At 41.5% G+C, this 15,771-nt stretch overlaps 2 protein-coding genes across 3 annotated transcripts in view; both read left to right on the forward strand.

The window, feature by feature from the left end:
- Positions 1–15,771, forward strand: part of LOC129860409 (uncharacterized) — a 269,201-nt gene that overhangs the window by 192,377 nt on the left and 61,053 nt on the right. The gene's annotated exons all lie outside the window — the stretch shown is intronic.
- The window catches only part of dnmbp (dynamin binding protein), a 114,209-nt gene that overhangs the window by 90,456 nt on the left and 7,982 nt on the right, over positions 1–15,771 (forward strand). For both annotated transcript variants that reach the window (XM_055930784.1, XM_055930785.1), the window contains 4 exons: positions 2,197–2,396; positions 2,824–2,923; positions 4,040–4,187; positions 9,808–9,825. In XM_055930784.1, coding sequence (XP_055786759.1) covers positions 2,197–2,396; positions 2,824–2,923; positions 4,040–4,187; positions 9,808–9,825 — 466 coding nt within the window. The remainder of the gene's footprint in view (positions 1–2,196; positions 2,397–2,823; positions 2,924–4,039; positions 4,188–9,807; positions 9,826–15,771) is intronic.

Raw genomic sequence — 15,771 nt, forward strand, 5'->3', positions numbered from 1 at the left:
GCAGAGGGTAAAGTGCTTCTTTGTGGAGATTTCAACATATTTTGCAAAGGATAATTTTCTGGTCCATGTCAGACTTTTCATACCCAAACCACATCCATGTGACCGAAGTAGCCCCTCTTTTAGGTACGAGCTCCGTGTCACGTTCAATCTCCTCCATGTTTGTTTGTGTTGCAAATCTCCTTCCACAAGGCACGTGTGGACGCAAAGCGTCGTCCAATTAACGAAAAATATTGCCATAAAGAGTGTGATTTGTGACACAACAAAATAAACGATAGAGCATAATATGAAACGATAGACGTTTTTCTATCGTCACACGATATATATCGCCCAGCCCTACCTCAGCGTGTTTGACCACAAGTTGACCACTATGATGACACACCAAATGTGTTTGATGGATCGCGGGAAAAGAGCAGGAATAGACTTTTGTAGGCTACAGTCCAAGTCTTCCAATGGTGCGACTGCTGTCGGCATCCAAATATTATCCACCTTGAATTAACGCTTGGAGGTAAGGATGACAGCAGTGGTGTAGTCTAGGGCGATACGGGTATCACTTATTATTGATATCTACATAACGCATTGATGTGAATCACACTGCTGCTCTCTCATTTAGCTATTTGCGCCCTACGGATTGTGGTTGTTGTGGATGACTGTTAGGAAATCTAAATGTGTATTTGAACCCAATAATGGTTGAATTCAAGAAGTTTAAGATGCCTATCAAACATTGTTTTTTAAACCAGTGGACAGCCAGTGAAAAACCCATAAATGGCCAACTATATCAACTTTAACATTGATTAATCCTACAATAGATGTTGTTCAATTGTTAACATACATTTAAAGCCTCTTAAGGGGATAGTAATCTAAAAGCAACTGAATGTAATCAGATTACGTTACTAAGTTTAGGTAATCCAAAAGTTACATTACTGATTACAATTCTGGACAGGTAACTAGTAACTGTAACGGATTACATTTAGAAAGTAACCAACCCAACCCTGGTAACCACTTCATATTTGGACACCCTCCTTGTACAGTAGCCCTATTATTAATAATAGAAACAGTCCTGACCAAATACTGAACAAAAACGGGAAGGAGTTAGTGCATCTCTGTCGAGTCTTAGGCTTGTACAGGGTTTGGTGGCTTTGCTCATTTAAAAACAGCTCTTCTAATGATTCAGCAACATTACACATTTGCTGTGGTGTATTGACACAGGTTGACATTATGTCTACTCCTGAGACCCCCTCCTAGTAAAGAAAAAAAAAAGTGGTGTTTTATTGTCACATACCGGAGGGGTGCAGGGAAATGTGTTGTTTGATAATGACTGTAATTATATTTGAATAGACAGACCCTAATCTGATAATATATTATACTTTTGGTATCAACCCTGGTCCCCCTTGCCTTTATCCTCTGTCCATGTTCCCCCCACTCCTAAATTCCCAGTTTCCCTCTGTCCCATCCATACTCCACTCTCTCCTTTTTGCTTGATTGTATATCTTTGTTTATGCTTTCCATATTCCCAGATGTACTATTAATCCCTTGTGCCTTTCTTCCTCCATCTCCCTCTTTCCTTTATTCATGTCCCTCCTCTTCCTTATGTTCTTCACTCTCATCTCTCTATCTAGTCTCCCGCCCACTCTTTACGTACTCTTTTCCATTCCCACATCCCTTCCTTTCCCACCCGTTAATTCCTGCCTTTCTTTCTCCCTCTATCCCCGCAGTCCTCTTTTCTCCTCTCCGTTCCCAAAACTGTCCTCCTTCCCATCCCTCGTCTCTCCGCTGTCCCACTGAGGCCTATATCTCACTAGCTGCTGTCATAGTCTATTGTGCCATTGACAAAGAGCCGAGTCCACTCCGGTCCATAGCCCATTCAGAAGGCTCAGCAGTGCGTGAAACGGGCTCTCCGTCCGTTCCCATACACCACAGAGACCAGCCATTGACACCAGAGATCTAGATGAAAGTCTAGCCTGACATGTCTAAAGAAAATGGGTCTTGTTCGAAAATTGTTTATAACCAGGGAGTATAAAGGCCTAATCAGAAGAGTGGAATTAATTGTATTTTTCTCCACTGCTCCTCAGGTGCTTAACGTTCACGGCAAGTATGCTTGTTGACATGCTAACTTTCACATTCAATTCCATTCAGTAACCATGAAATCTCTTTCTCTCTTTCCCCCCTCTCTATTTTCTCGCTTTTTTTTTCTTTCAGAGATGACCCTCCTGTCGACCCAGCCCAAGTGCCTGGAGTCAACCCCGGTCTCTGCAGTGGTGGCCATCGAGGACCCCGAGCAGAGGATGCTGGAGAAAAGGTCAAAGGTCATAGAAGAGCTGCTGCAGACAGAGAAGGACTACATCAAGGACCTGCAGATGTGTGTCAAGGAGATTATCCAACCACTCCAACGCAAACAGGTACACACACTACGAGAACTAGTAGAAGAAGACAATTTGACTACTTCGAAATGGAGATGCCTGTGCGTTCACAGTCGCCATAATGGGACAAATACAACATTGCGCCCTCTATCATTCTTTATGGATTTTAATGGTCAGCTTCAAAACAATACATATTACACCCAATTTATGAAGACATATGCCACTATTATAGACATTATAAGCTTCACGGAGCGTATGTATTGCACATCTATCTGATATATACACACGCACCTACGCACACGCTATTATGTCATTCGAAAATGTTTACCCAGCTGCCCAGAGACAACATATTAAAAAACAAATACATCTGGCACATTTGCAGAGTTGTTGATTCATGTGCATTGTCCATGTTCAAAATATTCAAAAAAGTTCAGTAAATATTTCTGTACCTCTACTCATCCTAAAGGTGCAGAACATTGACTTTGACGGTCTCTTTGGCAACATCAGCTCTGTGATCGACCTCTCGCGTCGTCTCTTCAAGACCCTCCAGGACACTGACTCCATTGGTAATGCCAACCCTAGACTGTTTTTGTTAGCAAACGTAATGACTAAATTATTAGAAAAACTTGAAAGATGTGCCTCCCACTGAGTCTGACTGAGAGCCAACTCAAAGTCCTCTAGGAGAGGCTGTTTTGGCACGATGCATCCATAATAAAGGGGTATGTGCTTTAACTGGTTGGTTCTTCCTCACTCAAACCCCCACATGTCCAGCCACACACAGCCCCCGAGCGCCGCTCTCTTCCATGACAACTGTTGTATTTTCAAATCCTAACAATGAGAGGTCTCAATCCCTCAGGGGAAAAATAACATTTGAGAGAACCAATTAAAAATCTCTCAATTTCAAGGCGACTATTGCATCAACAAATGGACTCCTTTCCAGACCAGTGTGTCACAGCTCTCCCTCGCTGTGTACCTCGTGGGTCACGTCAGTCAGGCTTCCTCCCACTATGGCCATCACACACTTGACTTTGGGTCATACTGTTTGGTGGGACATGGTAGACTTAAAGAAATAATCTAGACTAAAGTCCCACACCAGTTTTCCATGACTTTCTTTAAAGGATAGGTTCATATTTTTTCAACCAAATCTCTATGTTTGATGTAAATGGCATGTTATAGAAGAGTCCAGACATGTTTTCTGGCGATTTCACTTGGTTTTGAGAAACTTACTTATGCTCATTCTGCAGTGCTGTATATTCCATTGTGTTGGACTCGAGCAATACTTCCCTGTGTAGCCAGCACATGCACACACGGTAAAGTATCACTCAAGTCCAACAAAATGGAATAGAACATTGCGGAAAAAGTTTAGAATCACACAATGTCATGTGTAAAACATCTAAAGACCTGCATCACTATACTGAGAGCGTTGCCGTTTCTAGAGCGACGTATCTGGGTGTTATTGGAGCTTTTGTTCATATTTTAGTCGTGCCCTGGTAGTGCAGAATGAGCATGAGGGACTATATCGCTGGTTGGGGTAAGTTTCTCAAAACCAAGTGACTCTTCAATAACATGCGATTTACATAAAACATTTAGATGTGGTTGAAAAATATGGATTTTACCTTTTTAAGAATTGATAAATGAGGAACAGTAGAATGACAGTGGTATTGCTCTGTTGCGTTTCCCAGGAAAGGTGTTCCTGGACTTTAAGATAGAGCTCGAGGAGGTGTACAAGATCTACTGTCAGAACCACGACGACGCCATCTCTCTCCTGGAAATGTACGAGAAGGACGAGAGCATCCAGAGGCACGTGCTGGAGTGCCTGGAGAAACTCAGGTGACTACACACAAACCAAACAGAGCAGATTTATAGCCTGAGAGAGAGACCACAGTCCCGTCCAGAAGCCCATACCACCATGGGCAGATCTGAAAGAATTAGATAAGTGTAAGCAATATGGCGAAAATTCCGCCTGAGGGAAATTTAGAGGTACTACCACATTGCTTGAACCAATCCAATTATTTCAGATCTACATACGTGTCTAAGGGGTAGAAGTTAGTGTTTTTTTGGGACAAGGCCAATAAGTGCTATCAGGTCAATTCCATTTTAATGCAATGCATTTGTGAGATAAATAGTTATTATTAAGGTTTTAAAAGTACAATTTTCAATTAGGAATATTTTATTTTATTGTAATTTCAGTTAACTTCCTGATTTCACAGGAGTGAATGACATTGACTCCGACCCTGCTCTCAACAATGTATAGTGCCTTCTTTTTTCCGTCTCCTCCCTTTCAAAATGCTGGATGCCACCAGTATTTTTTCCCCCCTACATGTACCCAGTAATTTCACATCGATGTAGATGAAGAAAAGGAGACGAGGAAGACACTTCAGATTGTTGAGATATACCCCATGGTTGCGTCACAATTCTCTTACGTAACCTCAAACCAACCTTTCATTGCTTTGGATTGAAACCTGTTTTTGTACTTTACCAGCAACCGTGAATGTAAGGACACAAGGAAATGGAGTTATATTCCAAAGAGCATTGGGACATACAAAGCATTGTTTCATGAGACGTTTTAACTATTATGTGAACTGATAGAGAAACCTTACTCACCCTTCTGCAATGAGTGGCGTGTTTTGTGTGTGAGCTTGTCTACTTGTGACATCAACATCTAGAAAAAATAGAAATCTCACCTCATTGAGGATGAGAGATGGAATACTTTGTCCTGGGTTTTTAGTCTTATGGAATAGTATAGCCTGATCACAATCTCTTTGTACTGGGTTTTTAGACTTATGGAATAGTATAGCCTGATCACATTCTCTTTGTACTGGGTTTTTAGACTTATGGAATAGTATAGCCTGATCACATTCTCTTTGTACTGGGTTTTTAGTCTTATGGAATAGTATAGCCTGATCACATCCTCTTTGTACTGGGTTTTTAGACTTATGGAATAGTATAGCCTGATCACATCCTCTTTGTACTGGGTTTTTAGACTTATGGAATAGTATAGCCTGATCACATCCTCTTTGTACTGGGTTTTTAGACTTATGGAATAGTATAGCCTGATCACATTCTCCCCAATAGGAGACTATTGCCTGACGACTCATCTTGAATTTAATTCCACTGCTCTATTGTCTGAAACTGCTGGTGTCAAAGAGAGGTCCGTTGTACAAAACAAATGAATCGGCGATTCGATCGTCTCGAACCAATCAGAGTATCAAAGCCAATGACGTGATTCATGATTCACGAAGGCCGGATCTGGCCCACCCATCGGTTCCTGAGAAACAATTAGAATGGTCAACATGTGTTGGCGTTCTAGAACATTCTGCCTTCTGCTGGGGAGGAAAGCAAAATCCAGACTCATTGTGGAGAAGAAACGCTAGTGGGCGTGGCGTTTGGTCAGAGCGATATGGGTGACCTGTAGTGCTTTCAGAAGATATTTTTTTTCAAGCCACTAAATATATTCCGAACCATCTTCTAGTTTTTCTTCTGTTGTGGTCCCATATTTGCATAACGCTAGATAGAGGGTTACAAGCAAATCAGTGTTTTAGTCTGACTCGAGTCCCGATATTCGTGACTTGGACTCAACCATTGGTGACTTGGACTTGGACTCGCCTTCTCGTAACTTGTATTTTGCCCTTAGACTGGATAGGCTATGAACAGAATAGTAACAGCACTAGGTACGCAGCGCAGTCTGGTGAGCTGTGGGGGAAGCAAGCGATAAATGTGGGCAGACAGGCTCTGCTCTGCTCTGGCTCTGCCTCCGATCATACTTATTGAACAAGCGACTCTTGCTTCCCCGTCACCAGTCACCAGCCTACTATTTAGCTATCCTTTGCCTGGTTAAGAAACACAAAGCTGCTTTACAAATTTTAAAACAGTACTATTGAGTTGAATAGTAAAACAACAGTCTAGCTATGTTGTGTCTCTCCCACTTGAGTATAGTTTATATAGTCTCGCTCTACCCTCCCACTTTCACCCCTGCTTCCCAATTTCTGACAATTCGACCCCTTCAGTTTACACTCTGCAATAAAAACCTACTCAAATATCAGTGGGCGTTTTACAAAAAAACTGCTGAATGTCTGTTACAATAATTGCAAATATCAGACTCTAGCCAAATTGACAGGAGCAATAGACAATTCCGTCTGGAAACCATGCATTCACTACTGAACTTAATATTTATATCAAATATGTGTGTGAGCCTGTATATGAAGGACTTATTATTGCATATTGCAAGCGATGATGACCATTGGGCAATCGGAGGAAAAACTTTGCATATCTTTAATGTAGCTAGATTCTCGCCTCTTGATTGAGCTCGGATTTGGTCATGGTAGAAGAAATCTGCCTAGCAACTAGTAATGCCTTGTTTTAAATTAATCTGAGTAGAGTGGAGCTACTTTGCCATGCATCCATATTTTGAACTCATCTCGAGCATAGGCATTGAGATCATGTGGCTTTATACCACACGCGCACACTCACGCACAAGCACAATGTATGAGTAGTCCAGTGAATGGGATGTCCTTCCTGTCCAAGTACATTTTAATCATGTGGAGTTTGAAGAATGTGCCCTGCCTAGTTTCACCTCTCCAGTCTTGTTTCACCCAGTCTTTCAGCAGAGACTAGGGCTAACACCGTTTTGTTTATCCACTAGTGTGCTGGTGTGGGCTTTGTTTGAAGAAAGATACCATGATTCATTTAACAAGAAGGGCCTGGGCAACGGCGTCCTGTGTTCAACTTGGCTCAACTTTCTTCACAATTGCCTAGAATACATGTCGTTAGTAAGCTTGACGTACAAGTACACACCCTGAAAAGAGGGCCTTACCTAGGGCTGTGGCCGTATTTCCACCAAACCGGCAGTCATGAGTCAAATTCCATGTGACCGCTGAGTCATGTTAATCTCCTTTTATGCACTCTGCGTTGATAGTGCCTGACCATCAGGTGGCGAATGGCCTCGTACTCAGGGCTCTAATTGTCCCTCTAACCACTCTGCCATCAAAGCAAATGCAGTCAAAAATCACTCAAACACTTATCATCAAAACAGTATCATGCTTTTAAAACTCACTATTAGGCTACATTTTTTGACCTCACTAACCTCGTTTCTATCCCACCATTTTATGCGGATGGATTACCTGATGCATCAAAAAAGTCACGACCGGGCTAATGGAAACATGACATTTTATCAATTGTCCCGGCAGACTATTTTTTTTTATTCAACATGGTAGGATCTTTTTGTGTCTGTAACATTAATTATGTGAGAAATGGTGACGGAATCGCCTTAATATTGATATAATAACCATCATATCGAAGTAAACTTGGAGTCACACAATAATATGTTGTGTGGTCCTCTCACTACGACTCGGGAAACCATACAGTGTATTAGGCTACAGATGAAATAAGTTCTGATGAACTTCACAGGGTGGTGAAAGTGCAGCGTGATGATGTTGATGCTCCTTTCCAATAAATATCGAGGGTCTTATTGTGGTGACATGAGGATCGATGCTTGGCTGCCTTTTGACAAATACAAATCATATCGCTCTTTTGTCCATAATATTCTCATGATGTAGGTAGCTTACCTGCACTGTATTTGCAAGCTGTTGGCTCGCGTGCATGTGCCAAGACCAGAGTGGGCACGTTTGCTATATAACCCTATATAACAGTTTTTGTGACAAAAACACCAATAAAGTTGAAAATGCTATGGAAACCCATTTAACTTGTATTTTTCATTCGGTACATGGGAATTTAACAGTAAAAGTCATTTTTATGTGCACTATGTCATCACGCACAGGCTTTTATCCGCAAAAAGTAAGTTTGATGGAAGCATCTCTGGAGAGAAAATGTGCATATTGTTTTATGCAAAATAAATATATATTAGCATGAAAATCTGTCGCAAATTAGATTGAAATCTAGCTACTGTGATGATCAATATGAAGAAAGTTCAACAACAGGTTGAAACTGAGTGGAAAACATGGTCGTTGTGGATGCTGATTCTAAGCCAAACACAGTGAGGATTTGTACAGTCAGCCACTTGCATGAACACATGAATTAGTTATAAAGAAAAGCACAAACATAAAAAATCCATTACATTAACCATGTCATATGTCATAACAGTTTAAATAACTTGTCATAACCTGTTATAAAATGGACATGACACTGTCATGACACATATTTAGTCCTGTTTATGACAACTACAAAAGAGTGTCAAAACACATCAAAACCTATAGCACATAAGGTAAAACATTCCATTACACTATAGCCTACTTGTCAACAGTATGTTTTGAAATTGAAATTGACCATATTAAATTATTATTGTTATTGCGGACACATTGATGTCAGACATGCACCTGCCCAAATGCTATGTTGCTGATGACTGGGATGAATGCAGGAGAAGTATTAAGGAGCTCCCCCTTTTTGATTGATGACTGATTTGTGCGTGTGCGCGCACGTACGTGCACAGGCACACGTGAGTGTCCGTGGATACAGAGGAGTAACATGTCATATATTGCTTGTCTAAATAGCTTTATAGGGCCCCAGGAAGGGTTTAAGAACAAATTCTTATTTACAATGACGGCCTACCCCGGCCAAACCGTAACGGCGCTGGGCCAATTGTGTGCGGCCCTATGGGGCCCCCAATCACGGCCGGTTGTGATACGGCCTGAAATTGAACCAGGGTCTGTAGTGACGCCTAGCACTGAGATGCAGTGCCTTAGACCGCTGTGCAACTCAGGTGTACTACAACTTGTGCTACGACAACAGCCGTTGCTATAGCATTGGACAGTTTATTAACTCTAACTTGGATTCATGGATTTCTGCAGTTGAACTACGCCCTTTAAAGCTCTTAAAATTAGCACTCCAGGGTGAAGTTTCCTCTAGGTACAGATCTAGGAACAGCTTTCCTTCCATCAATCCTAACCTTAACCATTGGTGTGGGAAATGGAAAACTGACCCAAGATCAGCATGTAGGGGCAACTTTACCCTACACCCAAACTTGGCACTACCGTATATGTTACAAGGGTTTGCAAGGCTAGATTAGAAAAGTGTATCCTCTCATAATTGAGTGTAGCATCGAAATTGACATTGACTTACATTTAATGTAGTGTATTTTGTTCAAGATTTAAGTGGATTCAACAAACTGCAGGTTGTATGACCTCTGTACGGTTTACTGCTGTGCTTCCTAAGGTTGTTTGTGTGATCCTCCCAAAGCCTGGAATGTAACTGTGGTCCTAGAGATGAACAATACCAACCTTCCTATCACAGCTTAGTGCTAATAAACTCTGAACTGCTAGACAATAGCGGTGACTCTCTGTTAGGGAAACACCTGTTTACTGGACAGACAGGTATAATGTCAAATACCCAGGCCATATGCTCTTTAGCCAAGCTTTATAATGTCTACTGTATGTGTTCTTGTTTCACTCTCCCTCTCCCCATCCCTCTGCTTCTCCCACCCTCATCCCCATCCCAGGGCGGTGTATCGCGACTGGTAAGTCTCCCTAAAGAGTGTTGCTATGATATCTGCATGAGAAACCGCCGGACTGCATGACTGTGGCTCACTAACCCCATAATAAGCTTTGTGTTTTCTCCTTTCATAGTTTTAAAGCTGGTGTGTGTGTGCTGAAAATCTTTATATTACTTAGATGCACTTGATTTAAAGTGCCTTCAGAAAGTATTCATACAGCCTTGTTACAGCCTGAATTCAAAATGGAATAAATATATTTTTTTCCTCACCCATCTACACACAATACTCCATAATGAAAGTCAAAACATGTTTTTATAGATGTTTTCAAATGTATAGAAAATTAAATACAGATATATAATTTACATAAGTATTCACACCCCTGAGTCAATACTTTGTAGATGCAACTTTGGCGGCGATTACAGCTTTGAGTCATCTTGGGTATGTCTGGATCAGCTTTGCACATTTGGATTTGGGGATTTTCTCCCATTCTTCCTCAAACTCTGTTAAGTTAGATGGGGAGTGGTGGTGAACAGCAATCTTCAAGTCTTTCCACAGATTTTCATTGTGATTCAAGTCTGGGCTTTGGCTGGGCCATTCAAGGAATTTCGCATTCTTGTTATGAAGCCATTCCAGGGTTGCTTTGGTTGTATGCTTGGGGTCATTGTCCAGTTGGAACGTAAATCTTCGCCCCCAGTCTAAGGTGGTTTGCACTCTGAAGCATATTATCATCTGTCACCACCATGCTTCACGGTAGGGATTGTGTTAGACGGTTAATGAGCTGTGCCTGGTTTTCTCCAGACATAGCGCTTTGCATTCTGGCCAAAGAGTACATTTTTTGTCTCATCAGAACACAGAATCTTTTATCCTTCTGGCAGGTTCTCCCACTTCTACCAATGAACTCTGTATTTCTGTCAGAGTGTGTTCTTGGTCACCTCCCTGACCAAGGTCCTTGTTGCTCAGTTTGGTTGGACGCTAGGCAGAATCTGGGAAGTTCCATATTTTTTCCATTTCCCAATGATGGAGACCAATCTGCTCGTGGAAACTTTCAACACTCTAGAAATTGTTTTATACCCTTCCCCAGATATATGCCTCCTCACAATTCTATCTCGGAGATCTACGGACAGTTCCGTGGACTTCATGGTATAGGTTCTGCTCTGACATGCACTGTCAACTGTGGGACCTTATATCGACAGGTTATTTTTTTCCTAAATCATGTCCAAACAATTGAATTGGCCACAGGTGGACCCCAATCAAGTTGTAGTAACATCTCAAGGACGATCCAAGAAAATGGGGATGCACCTGAGCTCAATTCATAACAAAGGGTTGTGAATACTTATATAAATGAGATATTTCTGTATTTCATTTTCACATTTTTTTATTTTATTTTGTCATTATTGGGTATTGTGTGTGAGAAAGAAATACATGTAATACATTTTAATTCAGGCTGTAACATAGAAAAATGTGGAAAAAGTTGAGGGGTATTAATGCTTTCTGAAGGCACTTGTAGCTTGCCTCTGGTCCAGGGGGGCAGGGTTTGCAAATATGAGACTATTCCATTAGTTCCATTGTATCGGGGGAGTTAAATCAAGCACACCCTTAAGTATTTGAGAGAAAGCAAATACTATTTTGGCACAAGTCTGGAGCTCACACAATGTGCTGCTGGGTTTTATGCTCTGTGTGTGTATGTGCATCTGTGTTTACTGTCGTGACTGCCTTTGGTAAAGTGAAATGTTGATTCTGTTTTGTGGGTCCAGTTTTCTAAGGGCCGACAAAGATTGTTGTTGGTGACTGAACAGACGTAATGCTATCTAGTGGAGTACAGCAGTAATCCCTTCCACATTTACGTATTGACAATATTTTATTAACTGAAATCATCTACTTTAACATATTCATCAGAAAATTGCTTTCGAAGCTAATAATTTAACATTCACAATATCCAGATCTTCATTTGCTTTGCTGTAATTAGCTTTACATATTGTATCTTACCTATAGATTCAATATAAATCATTGAATCCTGTGTCAGGTTGCCTAAGTAGCTTTTTCTCTTGGAATACATTCAAACTAAGCCAATAAATGTGGATGTTATATAGTTACTGGACACATGTTGAGTCCCTCCATTTCCACATGAGTGTTATCATAAAAATATGTGCACTTTTGATGATAATGATTGTATACTGAATGGCCAGCACGTTCCTTCATTCACTATATATACAAAAGTATGTGGACACCGCTACAAATTAGCGGATTTGGCTATTTCAGCCACATCCGTTTCTGACCGGTGTGTAAAATCGAGCACACAGCCATGCAATTTCCATAGACAAACATTGGCAGTAGCCTTACTGAAGAACTCAGTGACTTTCAACATAGCACCGTCATAGGATGCCACCTTTCCAACAAGCCCTGCTAGAGCTGCCCCGGTCAACTGTAAGGGCTGTTATTGTGGAGTGGAAATGTCTAGGAGCAACAATGGCTTAGCTGTGAAATTGTAGGCCACACAAGCTCACAGAACGGGACCGCCGGGTGCCGAAGCACCAAAAAATTGGTTGCAACAATACCACTACTACCACTACCCCTTGGTTGCAACACTACTGAGTTCCAAACGACCTCTGGAAGCAACGTCAACACAACAACTGTTTGTTGGAGCGCCATGAAATGGGTGTCCATGGCCGAGCAGCCGCGCACAAGCCTTAGATCACTGTGCGCAATGCCAAGCGTCAGCTGGAGTGGTGTAAAGCTCGCCACCATTGAACTCTGGACCAGTGGAAATGCGTTCTCTGGAGTGATGAATTACGCTTCACCATCTGGCAGTCCGACAGATGAATCTGGGTTTGGCAGATGCCAGGATAACACTACCTGTCCCAATGCATAGTGCCAACTGTAAAGTTTGGTGGAGTAGGAGTAATGGTCTGGGGCTGTTTTTCATGGTTTAGGCCCCTTAGTTCCAGTGAAGGGAAATCTAAATGCTACAGCAAACAATGACATTCTAGCGATTCTGTGCTTCCAACTTTGTGGCAACAGTTTGGGGGAGGCCCTTTCCTGTTTCAGCATGACAATGCCCCTTTGCACAAAACGATTTGCTGAGATTGGTGTGGAAGAACTTGACTGGCTTGCACAGAGCCCGGACTTCAACCCCATCGAACACCTTTGGGATGAATTGGAACGCAGACTGTGAGCCAGGCCTGATCACCCAACATCAGTACCCGACCTCACTTATGCTCTTGTGGCTGAATGGAAGGAAATCCCCACAGCAATTTTCCAACATCTAGTGGAAAGCCTTCCCAGAAGAGTGGAGGCTGTAGAAGCAGCAAATGGGGGACCAACTCCATAATAATGTCCATGTTTTTGGAGTGAGATGTTCGACATACTTTTGGTTATATAGTGTATGTAGGGCCCTATACAATCTGTGATGTCGAGAACGTGGAAGGAATGATGAAATCTCCACATTAAAAAGGAATTCAACAATATTCAAAAATGTATTGAACTTAGAAGGGAATCAACTAAATGTATTGAACATGTATTAATTTGCAGAATGCATCAGTGATTCGTATTTCCTGCAACTTTCTGAAGAGGCAACGAGAATTCCCCCTGTCTGTGTATGTGCGGTGCATCTACCACTTTGTGTAGCATTTAGCGATGATGTTAATGAGAAGTCTTCTGGTAGATGGAAAGGCTTTCCCAAAAACCTTGTCAATTAAATGTTAACTACCCTGAACAAAAATATAAATGCAACATGTAAAGTGTTGCTCCCATGTTTCATGAGCTGAAATAAAAGATCCCTGAAATTTTCCATATGCACAAAAAGCATATTTATCTCATATTTTGTGCACACATTTGTTTACGTCCCTGTTAGTGAGCATTTCTCCTTTGCCAAGAGAATCCATCCACCTGACAGGTGTGGCATATCAAGAAGCTGATTAAACATCATGATCATTACGTAGGTGCACCTTGTGCTGCGGACAATAAAAAGCCACCCTAAAATGTGCAGTTTTGTCACACAACACAATGCCACAGATGTCTCAAGTTTTGAGGGGGCGTGCAATTGGCATGCTGACAGCAGGAATGTCCACCAGACATGTTGCCAGAAAATTGAATGTTAATTTCTCTACCATAAGCCGCCTCCAACGTCGTTTTAGAGAATTTGTCTGTACATCTAACTGGCCTCACAACCACACACCACGTATGTGTATGGGGTCATGTGGGTGTACGGTTTGCTGATGTCAACGTTGTGAACAGAGTGCCCCATGGTGGCGGTGGGGTTATGGTTTGGGCAGGCTCAAGCTATGGACAACGAAAACAATTCATTTTATCAATGGCAATTTGAATGCACAGAGATACCGTGACGAGATCCTGAGGCCCATTGTCGTGCCATTCATCCGCCACCATCACCTCATGTTTCAGCATGATAATGCACTGCCCCATGTTGCAAGGATCTGTACACAATTCCTGGAAGCTGAAAATGCTCCAGTTCTTCCATGGCCTGCATACTCACCAGACATGTCACAAAATGAGTTCCCGCCAATGTCCAGTAACTTCTCACCCCTCTTCAATGGCTGTGTGACAACATTCCACAGGCAACAATCACTGCATGAAGCTAATGGTGGTCACGCCAGATTCTGACTGGTTTTCTGATCCACGCCCATACTTTTTTTTTTAAAGGTATCTGTGACCAACAGATGCATATCTGTATTCCCAGTCATGTGAAATCCATAGATTAGGGCCTAATTAATTGATTTAAATTGACTGATTTCCTTATATGAACTGTAACTCAGAAAAGTCTTTCAAATTGTTGCATGTTGCGTTTATTTTTTTCAGTATACGAAGTAGCCTATTCTTACCTGGCAGAATGATACCCACTGGATTGATCCAAATAATCATGGTATTTGTTTTGCAAACTCTACCATCAAATGACTCTAAACTCTACAAAAACACAGCTAAACAAAATCTTGCTAGGAATGAAGGGGTAATCCAGACCTCAGAAGTGTTCTGCTGGTGTGGTTTGTTCTGGACTTAGAACATCGCATTTAGGGGTTTTTTCTATTAAAAAAGTGAATTTGAGAGGGGAAAATGGAAACCTGGAAAATCATTAAGGAGAAAACTGAATTTGGGGAAAAAAAATGTAAATTATTTTATAGGGCCCTACGCCTGTAGCTGCGCTTGTAACTGGATCAATGGCACAAATGTGAGCGTGTGTTCAGTGTCATTGATGAAGGGCAGTGGTCACCAACCTTTTCTCAGTCAAGATCACTTCCGGAGTCAAAATGCAAGCCGAGATCTACCACGCAGATTTTTTTTATCTATAGGCCCAATACGTTATCACTGCATATTGGCTGTGCTTGAATTGCCCTGCCAATGTTGTTATTTTCAGACCATTTTGAAATTATATATTTTTTTTAAAGTTAGGTATATGATCACACTGGTAATATAAATGTTGTTGTATTACTTGTGAGGCACAGATGAGTGAGCATAATGATTTCCTTTTTTTCTGGATTGATGGCCTGCATCTAAGGGTCAGACTGAGGAGAGGAAGGGGAAACAGTCTTCCAGCTGAAAACAAAACTCTAGTCGCACTGCATTATTTCTGCCTCACGCGCCAATTCATGTTGTTAGCTACCCGTATGAACAGAAATATTCCTCAATATAAAAAAAGGCACAATCCGCAATCTAATAACAATGCAAGCTTGCAGATGCAGTGCTGTGTGGAAGTAGGTAGAAAGTGCATTTTATGGCTTATAAGTGTTGACAGTGCTGAATAACAACTTAAACATAACATAAAGACAGCAGCTTTTCGCTGTATTCGTGGAGTCTCTCGTGGAGTCTCTAGTCATGATTTTAAACGTTTTGAAACCTCACAGTATCGACTTTGCTGTGCATTCGAGTCTTCTTTTTAGTCAATTGTTCAAGGAAACGGTAATCTGAGCTATCTGATTTGCCAGTGTTAGGCCTATATTGTAGGTGCACTTGATTTGCTCT

Source organism: Salvelinus fontinalis, chromosome 8, assembly GCF_029448725.1.
Source record: "Salvelinus fontinalis isolate EN_2023a chromosome 8, ASM2944872v1, whole genome shotgun sequence".
Classification (NCBI taxonomy): domain Eukaryota; kingdom Metazoa; phylum Chordata; class Actinopteri; order Salmoniformes; family Salmonidae; genus Salvelinus; species Salvelinus fontinalis.